This window comes from Stegostoma tigrinum, chromosome 15, assembly GCF_030684315.1.
Source record: "Stegostoma tigrinum isolate sSteTig4 chromosome 15, sSteTig4.hap1, whole genome shotgun sequence".
NCBI classification, from domain to species: domain Eukaryota; kingdom Metazoa; phylum Chordata; class Chondrichthyes; order Orectolobiformes; family Stegostomatidae; genus Stegostoma; species Stegostoma tigrinum.
This window is the reverse complement of record NC_081368.1, coordinates 23,630,645-23,656,283: the sequence shown is the minus strand read 5'-3', so window position 1 is coordinate 23,656,283 and position 25,639 is coordinate 23,630,645. Positions and strand designations below refer to the sequence as shown.

At 43.9% G+C, this 25,639-nt stretch overlaps 1 protein-coding gene across 3 annotated transcripts in view; it reads right to left on the bottom strand.

Moving 5' to 3' along the window:
- LOC125459056 (transmembrane protein 164) overlaps positions 1–21,742 on the bottom strand; it is a 133,215-nt gene extending 111,473 nt beyond the window's left edge. For 2 of the 3 annotated variants that reach the window (XM_048544981.2, XM_048544982.2), the window contains exon 1: positions 21,072–21,742. In XM_048544981.2, coding sequence (XP_048400938.1) covers positions 21,072–21,494 — 423 coding nt within the window. In that variant the 5' untranslated portion in view covers positions 21,495–21,742. Of the gene's footprint in view, positions 1–2,217; positions 2,254–21,071 lie in introns of those variants that run through there. The other variant, XM_059651376.1, reaches the window with a different exon arrangement.
- Positions 21,743–25,639: the final 3,897 nt, after the last annotated feature.

Sequence of the window (25,639 nt, the reverse complement as noted above, 5' to 3'; positions counted from 1 at the left end):
AACACATTTCTGCATCATTCCTTCCATCTCAATAACATTGTCCAATTCTATCCCCAGTGAGTTCACCTGCTGCTGAAACCTTCATCCATGCTTTTGTTACCTCAAGAATTGACCGCTATAACACAAACCTAGCCACCTCCCATCTTTCTCCTCATAAGCGCTTGACATCATACAAAGCCAGCTGCCCATCTCCTAACTTACAGAAAGTCCTATTTACCCATCACTGTGGCTACTGACCTACTGAGAGAAAAGCTTATATTTAAACAATGTCTATACCATAACAAAATATCCCAAGGCACTTCACAGGAATATTATTAAACAAAAGTAAGATGCTACAGGCTATTAGATACTTTCAGTGATCTGACCCAAGAGCCAGGTTTTAAGAAAGGTCTTAGAAAGGAGGAAAGCGAGGGTAAAAAGAGGTCAAAAAGAGGTCAACAGCTTGGGCCCTCAGTAAAATGGTCACCAATTTGACTGCATAATGTACAAGAGGCCAGAATGACAAGAGCACAAATACCTTAGAGGATAAGGAATTTGGAGGAGATTACAGAGATAGGGTGAGGCAAGACCATGAGAGATTTGAAAAGAAAGACGAGGATTTTCAAAAAATCAAAACATTGCTTGACCAGGTACCAACATTGTTTGGCAAGTTGAAGATTTAGGGAAATGAGACTTCCTCAGAATCAACACATGAACAGGCTTTAATTTTATGGAGGATTAGATATGGGCAATCAGCTGTGTGCTAGAAATGTCAAGTTAATGAAGACATGAAAGTTTCACAAGCAGATGAGTCAAAATGGACACAAAGTCAAGTAATGTTACAAAAGGTGGAAAAGGATTGTTTTGAAGATGGCATTAAAGTAAAAAGCTCATGTCAGGATCAGATGTAAACACAGATTACATGCAGACTGCCTTAATTTCAGAATGTTGCTAAGTTTATCAAAATTCTCACCCTCCAATCCCTCTATAGTCCTGTTCTTTTCTCTAATCTCCTCCAGCCCTGCAACCATTTCCTCTGATCACTTCCATTTACAATGCTTCCTTCCTCCAAGGTGCTCATTAAAATTTTCTTTAACACTCACTTGTACAAATATCTTGTGTGGCTCAATGTCAAATTTTCTGGCAATGCTCCCAACAGACAAGTCAGAGCATTTTATCACATTACAAATTGCTCAATGAATGCAAATTGTTGAAGATTTGCCTTCAGTAGAATTGAATACTTTAGAGACTTTTAGGCGACTCCTGGATAGGCACGTGGAGGATAGTAAAATGTAGGGTATACAGGGTAGATTGATCTTATTAAGCTGATAGGTTGACAAAACATTGTGGGCTGAAAGGCCTGTACTGTGCTGTATTGTTCTATATTCTATGTTCCATGCCCTGCAAAAGACACAAGTATCTGACTTAGGGCACATACAAGGACTAGAGTTGAAGCCACACATTATGTCATCAGTAAATATACAGCACAGTGAGCCAACTTGTTGAAAATGCTCAGGGACTATTTACTAAACTAAAGTATCGAATAAAGTGTAAACACAGCACAGATGAGCTCTCATGGTAACCTCAATACAACAGGTTAGGTGTTAGCTGATCCAGCAAGCAATTGTACTTTCAGATATTTTTAGGGTATGAGGCAGGGATACCACAGTATCACATAGTAAATTGTGTCACGATATAATCTAGTAAAGTACTCATGGGCTGTCTTTGCCAGAATAAAAAGAACTGTTACTTAAAGTCCATCCATAAAGCTGTCCCAAATTGATGTGCTTTAATCAACTGCCAAGTGCCATTTATTTGAAGGCATCAGAGCTTAGTGGGTCAGTAATGCATGGATCTTGATATGACACCACCCACGCCCTCCACCTCCTCCAGAACTTCCAATTCCCTGGCCCCCAACACCTCATTTTCACTATGGAGGTCCAGTCCCTATACACCTGTATTCCGCATGCAGATGCCCTCAAGGCCCTCCGCTTCTTCCTGTCCCGCAGGCCGGACCAGTCCCCCTCCACCGACACCCTCATCCGCCTAGCCGAACTCGTCCTCACCCTCAACAACTTCTCTTTTGACTCCTCCCACTTCCTACAGACTAAGGGGGTGGCCATGGGCACCCGCATGGGCCCCAGCTATGAAAGCCTCTTTGTAGGTTAAGTGGAACAGTCCCTCTTCCTAGAGATCAACTAAAACGACTCAAAAAAGATAAAAACATCGTTATCCTACCTGCAGACAAAGGACGCTTGGCAGTCATTTTAAACCGAACAGACTACATTGACAAAGCGAACGCACTGCTTGCAGATACTGACACTTACCAACAGGTGGCGATAGACCCGACCCCCACAACTAGAGAACCGAATCACAGCCTTACTCAAAAAAACTTCAAAAATCTGGAGAATGAGACAAGAGAGACTTCCAAAAAATGAAACCAGATGGATCCAACACACCACGCTTCTATGGACTACCAAAAATTCACAAACCAGGAGCCTCCCTCAGGCCCATAGTCTCGCTACCTGGAACACCAACCTGCAGATTAGCCAAGGAACTACACCAAAGACTAAAACACCTAGTAGAAGACTCCCACCACTCCATTCGCTTCACCCGAGAATTCCCTGAGCACCAAAGACACCAAGATAGAAGAGGATGAAATAATGGTCTCCTTTGATGTAACAGCCCTGTTCACATCCATCAACATCAACCTGGCCAAAGAAACACTGACTACACTATCAGAAGAACCGAAGACACATACACCAGACACCACCAGCCTCATCAGCAAGGACAACATCAAGCTAGCGGACCGGTGCCTTACCACCCACTTCACTTTCAATAACAAAACCTACAGACAAACCAACAGTACACCCATGGGATCTCCGATATCAGGGTTCTTAGCAGAGGCAGTAATGCAGAGACTCGAACAAACAGCTCTGCCAAATCATCCAACCCAAACTTTGGGTCCGCTATGTGGATGACACCTTTGTCATCACTAAACAAAACAAATTAGAGGAAACCTTCAAGACCATCAATAATATCCTGAACTGGCATAACATTCACAAAAGAGGAGGAAAACAACAACAAACTGCCATTCCTAGATGTCACAGTAGAGCGAACAGTCAATGGGGAACTTCAAACCAGCATCTACAGGAAAACAACACATACGGACCAAATACTGAACTACAGGAACAACCATCCCAACACCCACAAACGAAGCTGCATTAGAACATTATTCTAACGAGCCACTACACACTACAGCACAGAGGAACTACGCAGAGCAGAGGAAAGTCACCTATACAGCGTATTCAAAAAGAACGGGTACCCAATGAACACAGTCTGCCGATTCCTCAGCAATAAACCCAAACAAACAGACAAAACGGGCCCAGAAACCATAACCACTCTCCCCTACATCAAAGACATTTCCGAAATGACTGCCAGACTACTCGGACCTCTTGGCATCAGGGTAGCCCACAAACCCACCAACACACTAAAACAGCAGCTAATGAACTTAAAAGACCCGATACAGACAACAAGCCAAACCAACGTCATCTACAAAATACCTTGCAAGAACTGTGACAAACACTACATTGGACAAACAGGCAGAAAGCTAGCCACCAGGATACATGAACATCAACTAGCCACAAAACGACATGACCCACTATCACTCGTATCCTTACATACAGATAAGGAAGGACACCACTTTGATTGGGACAACACATCCATCCTGGGACAAGCCAAACAGAGACATGGAGGAGAATTCCTAGAAGCATGGCATTCCAACCGGAACTCCATCAACAAACACATTGATTTCGAGCCCATCTACCATCCCCTGAGAAAATGAACAGGAAATGACATCACCAACGCAGGAAACCTAACCAGATAAATAGAAAGCGGGACATAACACCAGTGCTTCGTCGGAGGCTCACTGATGATGTTACCTAGAACGGTGACAAAAAGTCTGAAAACGAACCTTCCAGCGAGCAAACTCACATCCAGAACCTCAACCTCAGCTACAAATCTTCTCAAAACTCGCTAGTCCCTCTTCCGCACCTACACAGGCCCCAAACCCCACCTCTTCCTCCGTTACATTGATGACTGTATCGGCACCGCCTCTTGCTCCCCAGAAGAGCTTGAACAGTTCATCCACTTCACTAACACCTTCCACCCCAACTTCAAGTTCACCTGGGCCATCTCCAACACATCCCTCACCTTCCTGGACCTCTCAGTCTCCATCTCAGGCAACCAGCTTGTAACTGATGTCCATTTCAAGCCCATCGACTCCCACAGCTACCTAGAATACACCTCCTCCCACACACCCTCCTGCAAAAATTCCATCCCCTATTCTCAATTCCTTCGCCTCCGCTCCCAGGATGAGGCATTCCACTCCCGCACATCCCAGATGTCCAAGTTCTTCCAGGGCCGCAACTTTCCCCCCCACAGCGGTCGAGAATGGCCTCGACCGCGTCTACCGCATTTCCCGCAACACATCCCTCACACCCCGCTCCCACCACAACCGCCCAAAGAGGATTCCCCCTCGTTCTCACACACCACCCCACCAACCTCCGGATACAACGCATCATCCTCCGACACTTCCGCCATCTACAATCCGACCTCACCACCCAAGACATTTTTCCATCCCCACCCTTGTCTGCTTTCCAGAGAGACCACTCTCTCCGTGACTCCCTTGTTCGCTCCACACTGCCCTCCAACCCCACCACAGCCAGCACCTTCCCCTGCAACCGCAGGAAATGCTACACTTGCCCCCACACCTCCTCCCTCACCCCTATCCCAGGCCCCAAGATGACTTTCCACATCAAGCAGAGGTTCACCTGCACATCTGCCAATGTGGTATACTTTATCCATTGTAACCGGTGTGGCTCCCTCTACATTGGGGAAACCAAGCAGAGGCTTGGGGATCGCTTTGCAGAACACCTCCGCTCGGTTCACAATAAACAACTGCACCTCCCAGTCGCGAACCATTTTAACTCCCCCTCACATTCCTCAGATGACATGTCCGTCATGGGCCTCCTGCAGTGCCACAAATGATGCCACCTGAAGGTTGCAGGAACAGCAACTCATATTCCGCTTGGGAACCCTGCAGCCCAATGGTATCAATGTGGACTTCACCAGCTTCAAAATCTTCCCCCACCGCATCCCAAAACCAGCCCAGTTCGTCCCCTCCCCCCACTGCATCCCAAAACCAGCCCAGCCTGTCTCTGCCTCTCTAACCTGTTCTTCCTCTCACCCATCCCTTCCTCCTACCCCAAGCCGTACCTCCATTTCCTACCTACTAACCTCATCCCACCTCCTTGACCTGTCCGTCTTCCCTGGACTGACCTATCCCCTCCCTACCTCCCCGCCTATAATCTCCTCTCCACCTATCTTCTTTTCTCTCCATCTTCGGTCCGCCTCCCCCTCTCTCCCTATTTATTCCAGAACCCTCACCCCATGGTCCTCTCTGATGAAGGGTCTAGGCCCGAAACGTCAGTTCTTGTGCTCCCGAAATGCTGCTTACCTGCTGTATTCATCCAGCTTCACACTTTATTATCTTATACATGGATCTTGTTTTGTTTCCAGATTATGTTGAACGTGCCTGTCGTACTCTTGTTAAATCTAATATTGAGTGCAACCCAACTCCCCATGCCCAGCATTTTCAGATGCTGTTGAATTGGTTTCCTGCTGCTGTTCATGTTTAACTGAGAACAGCATTAGTTAGAGGCCTGGCTTGAGAAAAAAGGGGACATTTTCCCCCAGTGCGCTATGATTCAGAGGGGCAAAACATGCCACAATTTTTTTTAAAAAACCATTACATTTTCCATAGCTCTGCCTATTCTAACACTGGAGCCAACAGAATGAACTGTTTGCTGATAATTTTGCCTGTAAAACAAATAAATACAAAAAAAACTGTAAATTATTGCCAAAAAAGGATAAGTGCTAAGGGCAGTTTTAAGTATTGAGTTACAGGCCAATGATGGACATTCTCTTGCATAAAAGAAAACATATTATGGTTTTGCATCACATATTTGAAATACGCTTCATATTGTCATACACTATATGTTAAAATAATGTATTAAAGTCACTTGCTCCAGGCCTTCATTCCAAGAGCAGTGAAAAGGCCCCAAACACTAAATACTGTGCAGGGCACATTCAGAACAGAAATTAAGCAAACGACGTAGAAATTACTGCTCCAAGCTTACATTGATATCCCAAAGCTGTGCCTGCATCTATGGACGCTCAATAAATACAAATATTTGTTTTCTTGGGTGTAGGTTTTCCCACAAGAAAAGTTTGAAAGCTCGCGTTCCAACTTGCAGTGAATTTTTCTTTTTGGAAAAATCAAACCCACAAATAACCTTGCAACCTGACTCACTTCCAAGTTTTGCATCAGGTCTATCAATCATGGAATCACACCGATGCATTCTATACAAGTTGGGACAGCATTAACAACTCTGCCAAAGATTAGAATAGTATTCTATAGATTAGTTTAATCACAATTATGTAGTGTGATTTATCGTGCTGTTATGATTTGCCTGAAAATGACAAAAAAGTCACTTTCATTAAAACCAAAACTTGGTTTTTGTGAAGCAGTAGCAGAACAGGCCATTTGCATCACAGCCCAAAAGATGCAATGGAATATTTTGAACTGATTTGCATTATCACATCAAACACTCACAAACTCGGAACAGACATGACAACCACATTGTTATGAAGAGCGCCCATGAAGAATTCTTAAACTATGCTTCACTTGTGCTCACATTCCCTCTTCTTTCAGAGACAAAACACAGCTTCAACAGTCAATCACTTCAACGTCAATTCCTTAAAGGCAGATTGCTCCTGATAGTCCTGACAGATCTTCATCTGGGAACTGGACCTCACATTACACAGAACAAACATAATATATCCACTAACTAAAATAAAGGCATATATCAACTAATCATGTCACTGAAGATAATATCACTGGTGTATTTTGCATTTTTTGTAACTTGTGAATTTTTAATTATTTGAAAAAAAGAGCTGTAATGTCACAATCCTATTCCTTAGTGAGACCAAATTACAAACAGACAATTAGAAATAGAAGCTACGTCACTGGTGGAATTTAAATAAGCAGTTTATGAATCCAGAGTATCTCCCATACAGGCAAAAAATAAGTTTTCAAATCCAAACATAGCTTCATTCTTCGCTTTCACTCATCTCCATCATATCCCGCTCCTTCAAGCTTTCCAACATATAAATCAATCCGAGTTTGTCATGCCATCCTCAAAACATTAACTCTGTTTCTCTCTCCATAAATGCTGCCAGACCTGTTGAGTTTCTCCAGTGTTGTGTGCCTGTTTCAGGTTTCCAGCAACTGCAGTATTTTGATTTAGAACAATCGCTCCACTATTTCTCGTGATACCTTCAAGTGCTCAGGTCTTAAGTTTGGAAATTCCACCACCATCTCCCCCACAAAAATTGTTTGATCTCTCAATATTGCTTTCCTCTTTAAGTATTCTCCATAAAAACACTCTCTGGTCAAGCTTTTGACTAGCTGACCTTTTATCTGCTAATTTGGCTTAGTGAGGTATTTTGTTTTATTAAACCTCTGTGTGAATCACCTTGGGAGATTTTCATAACGTTAAAGCCTTTCTGTAAGTAAAAGTTATTCCTTCTTCTGGGGCACCTTAATTACCAACAGCACTCTACTGGCATTTTAAATAATTTTCCCAAACTCTTTTTGTTTAAGTAACCTTAATTAGTCAATGCTTCACAATGTCCCCTCGGGTCTCTTTGCTCACTATTTGCTTTTTTCAAAAAGTTATTCCGAAGAGTGTGCGAAGAAAATGTCTTGCGATTTTTTTCGGAAGGGAGGGTGTGGATGCTTTTTGGTCTTAGGAACAACTTGCCCACCCAACAAAGAACTGCAGATGCTGGGGTCTGAAAACAAAGACAGAAATTGCTGGCAAAACTCTGCAGGTGAAAGCAAAGTTAATGCTTTGAGTCCACGTGACTCTTCATCAGAACGGATAGCAGCTAGAAAACAAAGGTTGGGGCGGAATGTTATTAGGCAGTGCGTGAGACGAGTCAATACATGGAGACAGAGACCACACAGCGAGTCCAAGATACGAAAGGGAAGGCAGACAAGGGGGTTGTTGATACTAGGCCAGGACAGGAGAAGGAAGCTGACGAAGTGACAGAGAGCCAAGAACAGAACAGAATGGGTAGTCTGCACTGATAGCAACCCACATCATGATAACAGGACCAACAGTGGGTGAGAATGAGTCGGTAACTGGAATATTTTATATGCTGCCTTCATCCCAAACAAAAGAATGACCAATAGAAGGCTGTAATATCCAGTCCCTGGGGTGACTCCTGAACATTTACAGGAAGCTCTGCTATAATGTGTATTTCGTTAATGCGAATTGGTTGCAACACGATTGATGAATAGCGAATGCTGCTTGGATAACGCAAAATTTCTGCTGTACCGGTATAGTGATTTCCCTAACTGTCTATAGCATGAGGTCACACAAGAACACAACTATCACATCATAGGAGAACTACTTGTATTTCCAGAAGCTTCTGCATCAGGCATAAAAGCTCCATCGCTCCTGTTCCAAGGGGACTCTACTTCTCTGATCAATTAGAAAAAGCAAATCCAGGAAGAACAATGAAAAGTCCTTGGTTGCTGCAGGGACAGGAAGAAAATACAATCAAACGGAATGCATCAAGTGGTTGGATAAATTACATGAAACAAAATTATTCTGCAGAATCCTTTCCTCTCTCAAAGAAAAGCATACAATGTTTACATATGGGATTCAGATATGTCATGTAAACATCCAGAATATCAGAATTCATTTCAAGCTCTCCTGTGCATACACAGAGACTGGTTTTCAGCACAAATAAACAGTCATGTGGGATGGGGGTGGAAGTATCGGATGAGCTTTATGAAATGCTGGGGTACTGAGAACACAGAACAGCTTCAGATATAAAAGATTAGGAAAGCCAGATCTCTAATCTGGTTGAGATTCACTAATTTGTTACAATGTCACTGTGGCAGTGCCAAAAGCAGCTTCAGTATTTCTAAATTTGAATGAGAAAAAGAAATCCCAGACCAGTCTCCCTCTTTTGTTTGCTACTCAATTACCCCCTCTGGGCCCATGCAGATGTGCATGTTGGGCTTGGTTTAGCCTTGCCAAACAAGAAGCAAAAACACTCATCTTTAACAATCGAATTGTGTTCATTCTTCAGAGCAACGCTGGAGATGAAAATGGAGATGGGCGTAACAGCAGTTACTTGTTTACATATTACTCATCGCTGAAATGTGGGTGTTGGTCGAATGCCAGTTTTTAAAGGTTTTATTAAAATTCAGTTATGGGATGAGGCTATCACTGACGAGGCAGCATTTATCACCTATCCCTAATTGCCCTGAGGGGTTTTTTTTGAGTTGACCACATTGCTGGGGTCTAGAGTCACATACAGGCCAGACCAGGTAAGGATAGCAGTTTCCTTCCCTAAAGGACATTAGTGAATCAGATGGGTTTTTCCAACAATTGACAATGGGTTCATGGTCGTCATTAGATTCTTAATTCCAGATATTTTATTCAAATTCCACTACTGCCCTGGTGGAATTTGAACCTGGATCCCCAGAATGTTTTCTAGGTTACTGGATTAACAGTCCAACAATAATACCATGAGGCTGTTAGCTCCCCGTATCCATAAATTATTTCCTTTGCAGCCACTCCAGAGTGCAAGGCTGTGATGCACAGATTTTTAATCAATGAGGGAATCAAGGGCTATTGGGAAGAGGCAGGAAAGTGGAGTTGAGGATTGTCAAATCAACCATGATTTCATTGAATGGTACAGCAGACTCAATGGGCTTGAATAGTCTACTTCTCCTTCTATGTCTTATTTTATCTTAATTCCATTTACGAGTTTCTCTAAACAGATTCCCACCATATTAGAGTACCAAAACAGCTTTCAAAGTCACAAGTCACTTCCTTTGTGATTGGAAGGTAAACTCTCTTTTTGACACATCTCTAGCCTTTGCCACACAGTTGAAGACAGCATGCTTCAGCCTCTCCTTCCAGTCCCTTGAAGTGACTTATTGCTTCCTGCTCCTCTCTACTACCTGTGGCCTCCCCCAAGAATCTTTCTGCAGTCCCCTTCTACTTCTCATCTACATGCTGCCCTTCAGTGTTATCATCTGATAAATACAAAAGTTAGTTCCGCATTTAAACTAATAAGATGTGCCACAATCTCTCTCAACTCCTCCACTATTTCTAAACTACATCAAACACTGTCTGAAATCTAATGTTGAACACACATACCATCACCATTAGTTTATTGAAAAGCTGAAGCTATTGCTTTCAGTTCCCACTCCAATCTCTGTTCTCTTGGCTACTATCCCATCTACATCCATTGCAACAGTCCAAGATTAAAATCAGTCTGTTTGCAACCTTGGTGACAAATTTAATGCCAAGATGAGCCTCTGACTTAATCAACAAATCATTAATGCTGTCTCTTTCCATCTCCATGCTGTGACCCAATTCTGACCGTGATTTCAGCAGATGAGTGGAGATCCTCATTCGTGTCTTTGGTATCTCTAGACTTAACCGTTCCAATGCACTGTCAAGTCTTTAGTAAACTGGTGAGGTCATCCAAAATAGCACTAAGAATGTCTTAACCCATACCAACACCCATTCAGCTAAAACTTGTATTCACTGACCTACAACTCCTGATCAAGCAACGTGTGACATTAAAACTGTCTTGTTCTCAATTCTGTTCACAGCTTAAGCCTTTCCTACTTCTGTATTCTCTTCCAGCCTCACAGCCATTAGAGATAGGGTGCTACTTGAGTCTAGTCTCTTAAGATTTCAGATTTTAATAAAAAAATCACTCCACCATTGGTCACCACATTTCCAGTTGCCTTCACATGAAGCTCAAGAAACCATACCTGTAATCTTCCTACTCTACTTCCTTAATTCTTTAAAGCTACTTCATTAACTATGCTTTTTATTCGTCCCACTCCCAATTTTTTACATAAATTATTTGGACGTTCATTTGAAGCACCAATTTGTATTTTTGGTGATTTAGTAGGTGGTCACTTAAGACTCAAATGCAAATCGCTGTGTCCATAACCGTACATGAACGGCCAGACCAGATAGGGTGAGAAGTTTCCCTCCCCAAATATGATATCAGTGCACCAGCTGGGTTTCAATGACAATTTAAGCTTCATGGGCACCTTACTGATCATCTCATTAAACTTTTTAAAAATATGATCCATCAAGACGGATCTCAACCTGGAATCTCATTTGTCCAGTAACAACATCAACAGGGATCATAATATATAACATTCATTTTCTTTCACGTCTAAGTATGAAAGAGTACACGCAAGTCCGTTGTACATGCATGTTGTGAATTGACGATTCAGTTTTTATTTATTAGCACTCAGTAGCTATTCCTACAATCCAGTTTCTCCTTCGTTCTGTGCATTGCAATAAAACTTAATTCTACATGCGTTTAAAACTTCGTGTTCCAAAATTCTATGTGACTCATGATTAGACAACATTTGCTTAATAATCACAAGTGAGCAAAGAATTACACAGACAACTAATTTAGGATACAATAACAACTCTTCTACCAAATATAAAAATGTTTGAAAGATGTAAGGGAGAAAGATCTTGAACTTTTATCCCTGGGTAGACCTTAACGATCACAAGTGCACATAATGAACCTATTCCCGTTCTGATAGGTGGAGTCTGAAAACGTTGGCCAAGGTAAATCTTCAACTGAAGCATATCGCATCTTTCCATAACTGCACTGAGATATGCATGATGTTGAAGACGACAGGTCAGGGAAAACACAATACATTTAAAACTTGAAAGAGCAAGATGTGCTACCTCTGACCCATCTCAATTATTCAACAAAATCATGAACTTCAACTTCAACACAATTTTCTCAACAATCTATGAAACACAATCTTAAACATACTCATCGAATGAATAAAATTCATAATCCTCAAAATGAAGAATTCCTCCTCATCTCAGTGCTGAGTGGCCAATTGCCCATCTGGAGACCATAACCCCATGTTCAGAAACTCTAGTGGCAGAAATAGCTTCCGAATCTCTACCCACCCAGCCCTTGCAATTCTTAATGAGACTACATTTTATTGTTCTAATCTCCAGAAAATATGCACCCATTTTATTCGATCTCTCCTCAAATTACAGCTCTCTCATCCTAGAAAACAATCTAATGATCCAGCATCACTGTGGGAATCCCTATTCATTGAACTTATGAACCCAGTAACTCATGCACTTCAGTTTTGGTGATCCCATGTATTTCCAAATAGGTTGTGTTGCCATGGGATCAGTGCTCTCATAAACATCTTTGTTGTGCTCCATGAGAAACTTGTTTTCAACAGAATGTCACCCATTCTCCTATTCATGCACCTAATTCCATGAAGTAGATGATACGTTCACCACATCTGAAACTGCAGTACAGCACAAGGAAATTCTTTACATGTCTTTATGAGTTGCTGAAAGTGCCCAATCTACCTCTTAGAAGGGTACCGTACTTGAAAAGTTCAAGTAACAGGTGAATCTAACTGTGTCACACACGACTATGCAGAGCAATACACCTAACAGGGTCCTGGATTAATCAAAAAAGACATCTACCCAGAATACAAATGAGTAATACAAGTTCAGTATGATGTTGGATACATGGACTACACTTCAGAAAGACTCCCAGATTATACTGAAAACCAATGTTCTGGATTCTCAAATTAGCCACGATCTCACTGAATGGCAAAGCAGACTCAATGGGCTCCCACATCTTATGGTGTATCAGCAAATCACTTGGCCTGTATTGTAACAAGCCTGTTGCCGATTGTTTTGAACCAACCCGAAGGGGTAAAACTCAAGTGTTCCAACATTAGATGTTAGTCCACAATTGGATAATATTGCTAAATAATCCTGAGTGTGCAAATAATTACACTGACAACCAATCAAGCTGACCCACAGAGTGGTGTGCCTGCGGAATTCTCCACCACAGGCGCAGTTGAGGTCAAGACATTGGAAAATAGCAAGAACTGCAGATGCTAGCGTCGGAGTCAATACAGTACAGAACTGAAGGAACACAGCAGGCCAGGCAACATCAGAGGAGCAGGAAATTCTTCAGAAGGGTCCTGACCTGAAACGTTGACTTTCCTGCTCCTCTGGCGCTGTCTGACCTGCTGTGTTCCTCCAGCTTCACACTGTATTGAGGTCAAAACATTGAATGTTTAAAAGAAGGGGTGAGCTACAGTTTTTAAACCTAAAGAATGCAAAAGGAACGGAAAGAAAATAGCAGAGTTGGACGATCTACCAAAAACATATTGAATGCCACAGCAAGTCTGGAGGGCCAAATGGCTTATTGCTGCTCCTATGTCCATGTTTCTGCAATACATCGATCAGTTAGCCTGTTTTCTTTCTTCTTACAATGATATGATCAGAGTGAAGTTACATTATCTTATCTGGCAGACCAATGCAAGCTTGAATGGTATTTGACTGTGGAGAGTTAGGAGGGGAAACAGATTAATGATAAAATTAGAGATTTTTGCTCCTGATAGGAACAGTTAGAGATGCTGGCACCCGTAACATCACAAACAGTACTGCTTTCAGTATTATCATTTTGCTTTCAAGTCTATACCTAATTCATAATATACATGTCCAAGAGATATACAGAAATGAGACAGTACTATAATAAAACATTAATTTCTCTTGTATCTTGCTGATTATCTGTTCAGACATCAACCAGAAATATTAAGTCTCTCTCTTTCTCTCCCCTGTCTTTCCACAATTACCATTCTATTATGCTCCGAATTTCAAGGTTTTTTTAAAATTTCAATTATTCCAATATTCTCTTTAAAGAGTCTGAATGCCACAAGAAAAACTAACCTGCCACTTGGATTTGACTGCATCATAAAACTGATCACCCTCTCACATATATCCTCCCCAAATTTCACCAGCTCCTTCCATGATGACTTTCCACTGACTTATTCCACAACCTGATGAGAATGTTCAAACTCTAAACACCTTCGCCTTCTTCTCTTGTTCCATTGCAGCTAGAGTTGTCTTGGCTTTGTACTCAGAATCCCTACAGTGCACAGAAGCCATTTGGCCCATTGAGTCTGCACCAGAGTATCCGAACAAACCCCTGCCTAAGATAACTAAGTGTGGAGCTGGATGAACACAGCAGGCCAAGCAGCATAATAAAATGTGGGGCTGGATGAACACAGCAGGCCCAGCAGCATCTCAGGAGCACAAAAGCTGACATTTCCGGCCTAGACCCTTCGTCAGGGAGGGGGATGGGGTGAGGGTTCTGGAATAAATAGGGAGAGAAGGGGAGGCGGACCAAAGATGGAGAGAAAAGAAGATAAGTGGAGAGGAGAGTATAGGTGGGGAGGTAGGGAGGGGATAGGTCAGTCCAGGGAAGACGGACAGGTCAAGGAGGTGGGATGAAGTTAGTAGGTAGGAGATGGAGGTGCGGCTTGGGGTGGGAGGAAGGGATGGGTGAGAGGAAGAACAGGTTAGGGAGGCAGAGACAGGTTGGACTGGTTTTGGGATGCAGTGGGTGGAGGGGAGATTTTGAAGCTGGTGAAGTCCACATTGATACCATTGGGCTGCAGTGTTCCCAAGCGGAATATGAGTTGCTGTTCCTGCAACCTTCGGGTGGCATCATTGTGGCACTGCAGGAGGCCCATGATGGACATGTCATCTAGAGAATGGGAGGGGGAGTGGAAATGGTTTGCGACTGGGAGGTGCAGTTGTTTGTTGAGAGCCGAGCGGAGGTGTTCTGCAAAGCGGTCCCCAAGCCTCCGCTTGGTTTCCCCAATGTAGAGGATGCCACACCGGGTACAGTGGATGCAGTATACCACATTGGCAGATGTGCAGGTGAACCTCTGCTTGATGTGGAATGTCATCTTGGGGCCTGGGATAGGGGTGAGAGAGGAGGTGTGGGGGCAAGTGTAGCATTTCCTGCGGTTGCAGGGGAAGGTGCCGGGTGTGGTGGGGTTGGAGGGCAGTGTGGAGCGAACAAGGGAGTCACGGAGAGAGTGGTCTCTCCGGAAAGCAGACAGGGGTGGGGATGGAAAAATGACTTGGGTGGTGGGGGTCGGATTGTAGATGGCGGAAGTGTCGGAGGATGATGCGTTGTATCCGGAGGTTGGTGGGGTGGTGTGTGAGAATGAGGGGGATCCGCTTTGGGCAGTTGTGGCGGGGGCGGGGTGTGAGGGATATGTTGCGGGAAATGCGGGAGACGCGGTCAAGGGCGTTCTCGACCACTGTGGGGGGAAAGTTGCGGTCCTTGAAGAACTTGGACATCTGGGATGTGCGGGAGTGGAATGCCTCATCATGGGAGCAGATGCAGCGGAGGCGGAGGAATTGGGAATAGGGGATTGAATTTTTGCAGGAGGGTGGCTGGGAGGAGGTGTATTCTAGGTAGCTGTGGGAGTCGGTGGGCTTGAAATGGACATCAGTTACAAGCTGGTTGCCTGAGATGCAGACTGAGAGATCCAGGAAGGTGAGGGATGTGCTGGAGATGGCCCAGGTGAACTGAAGGTTGGGGTGGAAGGTATTGGTGAAGTGGATGAACTGTTCGAGCTCCTCTGGGGAGCAAGAGGCCAAGCAGCATCTTAGGAGCACAAAAGCTGATGTTTCGGGCCTAGACCCTTCATCAGAAAAGGGAGATGGGGAGAGGGTTCTGAAATAAATAGGGAGAGAGGGGGAGGTGGACTGAAGACGGATAGAGGAGAAGACAGGTGGAGAGGAGAGTATGAGGAGGGGGACATAGGTAGGGGATAGGTCAGTCTGGGGAGGACGGACAGGTCAAGGGAGCAGGATGAGGTTAGTAGGTAGGAAATGGAGGTGCAGCTTGAGGTGGGAGGAGGGAATGGGTGACAGGAAGAACAGGTTAAGCAGGCAGGGACAGTTTTGGGAAGCATTTGGGGGAGGGGAGATTTTGAAGCTGGTGAAATCCACATTGATACCATTGGGCTGCAGGGTTCCCAAGCAGAATATGAGTTGCTGTTCCTGCAACCTACGGGTGGCATCATTATGGCACTGCAGGAGGCCCAGGATGGACATGTCGTCATCTAAGGAATGGGAGGGGGAGTTGAAATGGCCCTCCGCTTCTTCCTGTCCCACAGACCGACCAGTTCCCTCCACTGACACCCTCATCCGCCTCGCCGAACTCGTCCTCACCCTCAACAATTTCTCTTTCGATTCCTCCCACTTCCTACAGACAAAGTGGGTGGCCATGGGTACCCAAGCCAAGCCTGCTTCTTTGTAGGTTATGTGGAACAGTCCCTCTTTCGCATCCACACTGGCCCCAAAAGCCCATCTCTTCCTCCATTACATTGATGACTGTATCGGCACCGCCTCGTGCTCGCAAGAGGAGGTTGAACAGTTCATCCACTTCACCAACACTTTCCACCCCAACCTCAAGCTCACCCGGACCATTTACAACACATCCCTCACCTTCCTGAGCCTTTCTGTCTCCATCTCAGACTACCATCTACAAACCGATGTCCATTTCAAGCCCACTGACTCCCACAGCTACCTCGAATACACCTCCTCCTACACACCTTCCTGCAAAAATTCCATCCCCTATTCCCAATTCCTTCGCCTCCACCGCATCTGCTGCCAGGGAGAGACATTCCACTCCCACACATCCTAGATGTCCCCATTCTTCAAGGCCTGCAACTTCACCCCCCCCCACCCCCGCAGTGGTGGAGGACGCCCTTGAACGTACCTCCCGCATTTCCCGCACCCCTCGCCTCCACAATTACCACCAAAAAAGAATCCCCTAGTCCTCACATACCACCCCACCAATCTCCCGGTACAACGCATCATCCTCCGACACTTGCGCTATCTACAATCCGACCCCACCACTAAAGACATTTTTCCGACCCCACCCTTGTCTGCCTTCCGGAGAGACCACTCTCTCCGTGACTCCCTTGTCCGCTCCACACTCCCCTCCAACCCCACCACACCCGGCACTTACCCCTGCGAGCGCAGGAAGTTCTACACCTGCCCCCACACCTCCTCCCTCACCTCCATCCCAGGTCCCAAGAGGACCTGCACATCCGCCAATGTGGTATAATGCATCCGCTGTACCCGTCGTGGCTTCCTCTACATTGGGGACCGCTTTGCAGAATACCTACACTCGGTTCACAATAAATCACGACACCTCCTAGTCATGAACCATTTCAACTCCCCCTCCCATTCCTTAGACCACATGTCCATTCTGGGCCTCCTGCAGTGCCACAATGATGCCACCCGTAGGTTGCAGGACCAGCAACTCATATTCCACTTAGGAACCCTGCAGCCCAATGGTATCAATGTGGATTTCACCAGCTTCAAAATCTCCCCTTCCCCCACTGCATCCCAAAACCAGCCCAGCTCGTGCCCCCCCCAACCTGTTCTTCCTCTCACCTATCCCCCTCCTCCCACCTCAAGCCACAACTCCATTTCCTACCTACTAACTTCATCCTGCCCCCTTGACCTGTCCATCCTCCCCAGACTGACCTATCCCCTACCTACCTCCCGCACACAGTCTCCTCTCCACCTATCTTCTCCTCTATCCATCTTCAGTCCGCCTCCCCCCTCTCCCTATCTATTTCAGAGTCCTCTCCCCATCCCCCTTTTCTGATGAAGGGTCTAGGCCCGAAACGTCAGCTTTTGTGCTCCTAAGAGGCTGCTTGGCCTGCTGTGTTCATCCAGCTCCACACTTTGTTATCTCGGATTCTCCAGCATCTGCAGTTCCCATTATCCCCAAACCCCTGCCTAATCTTGCATTTACCAATCCAACCCAGCTTGCATGCATATCGCTGGCCAATCTAGAGAACCTGCACATCTTTGGAGTGTGGGAGGAAACCAGGGCAACTGACAGAAACCCGCCGAAAAACAGGGAGAATGTGCAAATTCCACAGACAGACACACAGTAACCCGTGGCTGGAATTGAACCTGAATCACTGGCACTGTGAGGCAACAATGCTAAAAAAAAAATTCTCTCTAAACCCTTTTACCTAGTACACTCTCACTCTCTTCAGATGACTTGAAATCCACACTTGATTACCTATCACAACTATTTTCCCCACTCCCACCCCCAACACATCACTGCTTCATATTAGGTTTTTTCTTTTCTATCTCTCTGAAGCACATGGGAATCTTTGTGTACAAAATTCATTGTCAAAGAGCAAATACTTACTGCTGGGTCAGTTCTTGCTCCTTCAGTAAAAACGACAAATATGTAGCAGTTAACAAGTCAGACAAGTAGTGCATTTCTGCTACAATTCATATTTTGGTCTAATAGTAGGCGTGCAAGGAACTGTGTTTTAAGAATTTAGCAGATCTCAAAATGGTACTAGATCTAGCACATCAAATTAGTACTGCCAAAATGATACTCCAGAATAGGCCAAAACTAACTTCTATATTCAGATGCCATAATATGCTTTGCTGTCAGGAGACACAGTGCTTGAAGAAATCAAGGCATCACCTGTTGCATCAGGCGATGCAAAAACCTCATATCGCTATTTTAAAAGTGACCAGGGAATTCTTACCAATATCTATCCATCAACCAACATCACTCAAGAGATGTTTGTAGGATCCTGACGTGGCCAAACAGACTCTTGTTTTCTGCTTTAAAAAGGTAGTGAGAAATTAATGAGTGTGTGTGAACCAAAGTTTAGGGATCCGAATATAGAAATCTCTAAAAGCCAGATTTTAAAAAAATAAAAATAGATGATGAAACATTAACCTTCCTTTCCTTAACAAAGAACAGTACAGCATAGGAACAGCCGCTTTGGCCCATCAAGCCAGTGCCAACGTGATGCCTTTCAAAACCGCACGGCCCACATCCCTATATTGCCTGCCTATTTACATATCTATTCAAGATGCCTCTCAAATGTTACTATTGCATCTGCGTCCACCACCTCCTCTGGGATTATATTCTAGACACTTACAAACCTCCTACTACCAGGTTTGTACCCACATGTCCCAAACATGGTCTAGAATTCTATACAGCTGCAACAGCACTGCCAATTTTTATACTATGCCCCAACTGATGAAAACAAACATGCCACACACCTTCTTGACCACCTTATCCACCTGTATTGTTACTTTCAGAGAACTGTGGACCTGTAGCCCCGGCTCCCTCCGCTGTTTCTGCCGTTTAGAATACTTCACTCTTGTATTAGACATTTCAAAAGAGTCTGTAGTATCTGGGGTTAATAACTACATTCCAATAGACAGACTGATGTCAGATGATATGAAACGGAGACCTGATGGAAAAAGGTTCCAGTGAAGCCCTGCTCTACTCTAGTTTAAATACTAGAAAAACAATGACTCGTTTACAGTTATGTGCTGTCAATCATGGTTGGTCCAAAGCTCTGAGAAGCTGTTAGTCACATTTGAACAGGATGGAACTGAAGTTACGGCTTTACTGGGCTCATCGCACTTACAGGAAGGCTAACACTAGCAGTGGAATGGTTACAGCACAGATTTGCCAGGATGCTGGAGGCTAAAACAAACAGGTTAAAATAGTATGCCCAGACTGTATTGATTATGATTATTCAACATCATACTGCCCAAATGCAGGCATTTACTCCACTGTCTGAGGGTGCATTGTAAATGATTCCTTTGACAATTTCTTCTCCCAGTTGGTGGTTTGTCATTGCCCTTGAGAGTGGGAAGCCCAGTGGAGTGGCAGGGTCCAAATCTACTTCAGAAAACAGGAACCAAACCCACACTGCTGGTGTTATTCTGAACCACAGGCTGGGTACCTAGCCAGGCTAAGTTAGTATTCCCTTGCGGAAAGAAGATTATATATGGATCTAGTTGGAAGTGCTTTAAGATAATAAAATTTTGTTGGAGGAATAGCTGTGTCTTATGGGAAAAATCAAGAACAAGAGAGAAAAATATGAAAATTGGAGAGGGTCATTATTAAACTAAGGTGCAAGGTGTAGAGCTGATGAACATAGCAGGTCAAGCAGCATCAGAGGAGCAGGAAGGCTGACGTGTCGGGCCTATTTCTGTAGAAGAGTCTAGGCCCGAAACATGAGCCTTCCTGCTCCTCTAATGCTGCTTGGCCTGCTGTGTTCATCCAGCTCTACACCCTGTTATCTCAGATTCTCCAGCATCTGCAGTTCCTACTATCTCTGATATCAGGAAACATCCCTCACACAAAGGGTAGGTCCCAATACCCTCTGCCCACCAAAAAAAAACTGATGAGTCCAGTTTAACTAAAAATGTCACCACTGAAATGGTAGATTCTGTAGGGATTGTGAAGGTGAGTCAGTGAGTTCAGATATAGCTCAAGGGTGGTTGGTGCAAATAACAGAACCAGCCTCAGTTGAAGAGCTCATTCCTTTTGTATTGCCTGCAAAACGTTTCAGGGAATCCCGGGGTTGTAACAAGTCCGATATAAATGAAACACATTCATCCCGTGCACATGGAATTTAGTCATCACCGCTATATTAATTGGATGTCTGCACTTAACATAGAACATTGAACAGTACAGCACAGAGCAGGCCCTTCAGCCCACAATGTTGTGCCAAACATTGATCCTCATGTATGCACCCTCAAATTTCTGTGACCATATGCATGTCCAGCAGTCTCTTAAATGACCTCAATGACCTTGCTTCCACAACTGCTGCTGGCAACGCATTCCATGCTCTCACAACTCTCTGTGTAAAGAGCCCGCCTCTGACATCTCCTCTATGCTTTCCTCCAACCAGCTTAAAACTATGACCCCTCGTGTTGGCCTTTTCTGCCCTGGGAAATAGTCTCTGGCTATCAACTCTATCTATGCCTCTCATTATCTTGTATACCCCAATTAGGTCCCCTCTCCTCCTCCTTGACCAAAATTCCACTCGAGCAGCTCCAATGTGACCAAATCATGGCGCTAATTTCCTTTAAAAGTCTAACTAGGACCCGAAATACGACTGACTCATCTCCTTACTTTCGATTTGTATTGACATACGAGTCGATTTCAATGAGTATAGCATAGGGGTGACTTTCACTGTATCCACACACAAGGCAAAACAATCCCCTCCACAGGAGAAGGCAGCGATTTACCTGCAACATGGTGACAACGTGACAGGGGTTCAACAAGTAAATTAAGGTCTTCGTGGCAAATTTGAAGCCAACTTCAATGCCAAAGATGAGGCACAGGGCAACTAAGAGTAGGTTCTTGCCCATGCTATACTGCTTCTCCTGGCACACACTGCCCAGCTCTTGCTGTCTGATCTTGCGGTATGCCACAACCATCTCCAGTAAGGAGATAGCCACAAAGACGATGGTCTCAACCCATCGCTGGCGGAGAGGCAGAAACGCCGCGCACTCGGGTCCCCCGTTACCAGCAAATTTGGGGTCCACCCCTCCGTACGCCCAGTCCAGCAACATGCACACGTTGTAGCGATACATGCTCCTCTTCACGTCTCGGTCAGAGCAAACAGAAGACGGCGTAAAGACTAAAACATTGGTTTCTTGTCGGAACATGAACTTTGCAGGAGGCCTTTCTGTTTGAAGGTCCACGGAACGGAACAACCGTTCTCAGGTCCCAGATGGAGCTGAATTTCGAACGCCTCCTCTTCTCAATGGAGCTGGCTTCCTTTTTTTTTCTCCCGTCCCCTTTACCGTGCAATAAACAGCATCCCTGCCAATTTCGAGCTCACTGGGTGCTTTGTGACAAAGTTGCTAAAGCGATTTCCCGTACACAAAAACGATAGCGGTTGAGATGAGACTAAAAGACGATTGGCTGCCACCTACTGAAATCCCACCCATTTAGGACATTGACAGATCACCCTCAGCCAGTCACATTTCAAGAGGCGAAACGTTTCATCCCACCCATCTTCCAGAAAGGATCTTATTAGCTCTGGCCACTGGGCGTCTGAAACACAAAAGGGACGAGGGATAGTGATGTTGGTCTGATTGGGGTGTTCCCAGTGTAAAGCAACCTTGTTGTGAAGGCGTTATTTTTGTTTAGCACAGAGTAAAAGCGAAGAGAATAGCAACGAGGTAGGGAAATTAGGGCTATTTTGCCAAATGTCCTCATTTCCTCTTAGGCCAAATATAACTGAACGAGTCACTTAAGCAGAACCTGGATGTGTTTCTATTTGCTGAACTGCTAGCGCATTCTTCCACCCTCCCAGCCCCCTCAAAAGAACTGTTATTTTATACTTAATTTTGTTTCAGATGGACGGACCGTGTAGAATAACGTTAAAATTAGGAAAAAAAATCGGTTTAGCTGGAATAATTACGTTTGAACTAGTGTAATGAATCCCATTTTTAAACATTCCCTCATTAGAGAGTATCATTAATCACCTTACTGATTTGAGGGTAGGTCTGGGTTCGACAGCATATAATATGCTGAAGAAATAGATTGGATGTTTCAATGCTGTAATTTTGTATAAAATACGTACACATGGATAGAGCAGGTCGCGGTTAAAATTTGTAGCATTTTAATTGACGCCTTTCCTTCAAATGCCTTTTCTAATTTACGACGCGTGTTATGCCATTCGCCGCACGTCATAACGAGACCATTCAGTTTTGAATAGGCAATCATTCTGTTTCAGAAAAAAAATCCTGGAAATACACAGACTGTTCTCTTCGCCCCGCCCAACGCGCTGGGAACATTCAACAGGTCAGTCGGCATCTATGGAGTAAACAGCCTAGCGCAGTAGTGGTTTTGGACTCAGTCCCTTGGTCCGAATTAAGAAGGAGTTGGGGTGCAGATAAACAGCGTCTCAGAGGATTGAACCGGGAAAAAGACAAAGGAGTGAAGCAAATGCTTTCTCTGAATGCTCTTGAGTCCAGCTCACCAGACTGATGAATTAACATGTCACTGTCAGCAGAGCTCATGTTCTTACACTTGAGGCAATAGTTGAGACCAAGAACGAATTCTAAATAGAATTGAAGTAAGGTGACATACTGATCCTTCGTAGAGATTTCAATGACACAGTTAGGAAGATCGCAAATCTCTGAAAGGGTGTGATAGGCAAGGAAAGAGTCGTAGATGGGAGACAGGAAAGCAAACTGCTATTTCCTTATGGTCATGGACTTGAGGAGGGGGGAGAGTTAATTATTTTTACTGTCCTCTTTTGTCCATAAGAGGAATTTTTAAAAGCTTTATTTTCTTGTTTTCTTTTAAGAATAAGCAGTGACAAGTTTCTTCAAACCTTGTCTGCGAAGTCTGATTTAAAATGACTCACAACAAATTCTATCAGTTCAAAACAAATTAGGGTTTATTATACGTTCAAAATTTGATTCGCAACACACATTCACTCAAAAATATATATAGAGAGAGAGAGGAAATGAGAATCATTATGAATCACAAATTATTTAGAATCCTATTCTGAGATGTAAGAATTAGTTCACGTTAATTAGAGCATTCAATAAATCAGTGTCCAGTTATGATTCTCTCAGTTGGCTGTGAACACAAGTCTCTTTGTAAGAGTTTAGATATAATGGAATTGCTCTTGAAGGTGTAGTGGGTGTAAGCTGGAGATGGGTACGCTTCAAAGGTGAAACTCCCAACTTCTTTTCCGTAAATAAGACCTATGTGATAAATTAACATGCTTCAAACTCCCTACTATGATGGTACTGTTATGCTGTGACAAGCTGACTGACAAACAAAAGCTAAAGCTGTATAATTAAAAATGATTCAAACAAACATGTAGCTTCAATCATGTGACTAGGGCTGTGAATGGAGATACTCAGCTAATGATATTGTTTTACTTTCCCTCATCAGAAGCCATTCATTAAAACAGGTAACTGTGGAGACATTTGCACCAACTCAACTAATAATGCTTTTTGACTGTCTCTTTTGTTTGGAATTAGCTGAAGTAGAAATTTTGCTTGCTAGTCCTTCGTGTTGGCTTGGTTGGAATGTTCATACAATGCAAGAAGTGTCGTATTCCTGGAGGATGATGTGAGCTTTTGTCCTCAGCTTACTTCTGGTGAGAACTTACGAGAATTTGTAGTCAATTGCCATCATGTCATCCGTGCATCTATGTTGTCAATCCAACAAAATATCAACATTTAAGAAAATGTTTAAGAGGCTGTAACTTAAACAAAATATTGTAGGCTGTCTTTATTCCTGCCCTCTGGATAGCACACTGACAAAATATCTAGAACATAACTTTGTCATAACTAACAACCTGTCCCTCATGGCACAACCTCATGGAAACACAACCATTTCCTTGAGTATGTCATAATTTGAGTGAGGGATTGCACAGATGTCCATGTACCTGCAAATGGCAACTACTGATGACTGCCAGACTGATCGCCATTGTATCAAAACGCCAGTTTATTCAATCTACCATTTCCATCATCGTGGCCCATTAACAGCAAAGGAAACAAACACTGCAACAGGAATATAAAATTGAAGCCTTCAAAGATCCTATCAAGGTAGCTCTTCTCCATTAGCATCTTAACCTCCAGCTACTAGTGTAGACAGTGTACCCATAGTACTTGCTTGACCAACAGGTCCATCGGAGCAAGCACATGTGAATATGTCCTTGGGCCTTCCAGCAAGAACTGATATGACTGGTTTTACAAAATTACCAAGAGATCCAAGTCCCAATCAAGTGTAAGCATAAAAATTCCTGGAGTTGAAATGTTACCATGTCTCAAGGTTTAACCAAGACATATAGGGAGCTGAAAGCTGCACATAATGAAGCCCTCAGGAGATCCCAAAATCTCATGGACACCACCTACATATGAATTTCCTTCAAGCTATCAGACCATCTGTGACCAGACCCTCTGGAGCACACCCTGTTCACAGCCAGGAATGGATTGGGGGTGTGGGTGATACATCCTGAATAATTTAACTGAAACCCTGACTTAGATTTGAATATCCTCAAGTCCTATTGTATTACATCTCACTCCATCTCAGTGTTATCTCAGTCCAAAACAAAGTCTAAGAAGTTGCTTGACATCCAAAACTAACCACTCTGCTGGAGCAGGTGCAATCTCTGTTGAAGTTCTGAAACATGATGGTGATATAGTTCTGGCATGGCTACACAAACTCATATTCCTCATCTGGGAAGTAAAGTAAATGTCACAACATCCCAGGGATATTGTGATCAGGAATTTAATTCAACAAGGGAGACATATCCAATTGTGGTAACTACAGAGGACACCTACTGTTACTTGCCACAGGGAAGATCATTGCAAGATATCTCCTCAACTGTTTCTTCTCAATGGCCAAGAACTTCTTCCCAGAGTCATACTGTGGACTTTTCCCATCGAGAAGCATCACAGGTCATCACTATTGGGCAAATTCAAGAAAAATGCAAGGTACAGCACTAGCTGCTGTATGTGGCCTTTTACACCTACAGAATAGTCACTGACTGTCAGATGTGAAGGTTCAAGGAGTGTTCATCTTAAATTTGGCTACCCTCAGCAATTTGCCATCAACTTTTGCCTATTCCACAATGACACATAAACTATAATGTTCACAAATTGAATCAATATAACAGTTGTTGTGTAAGCAGATTAGCAACTTGGTGATGATATCGCAGGGCTGTTCATCACTAGATATACATACCACAGTTTGGCAGTGAATTGAACATTCTTGACAAGTAGGATCATTCTGGAAGACACATAGAAGTTAAGTTCTCTGGAAGAAACACAGCAAGTAT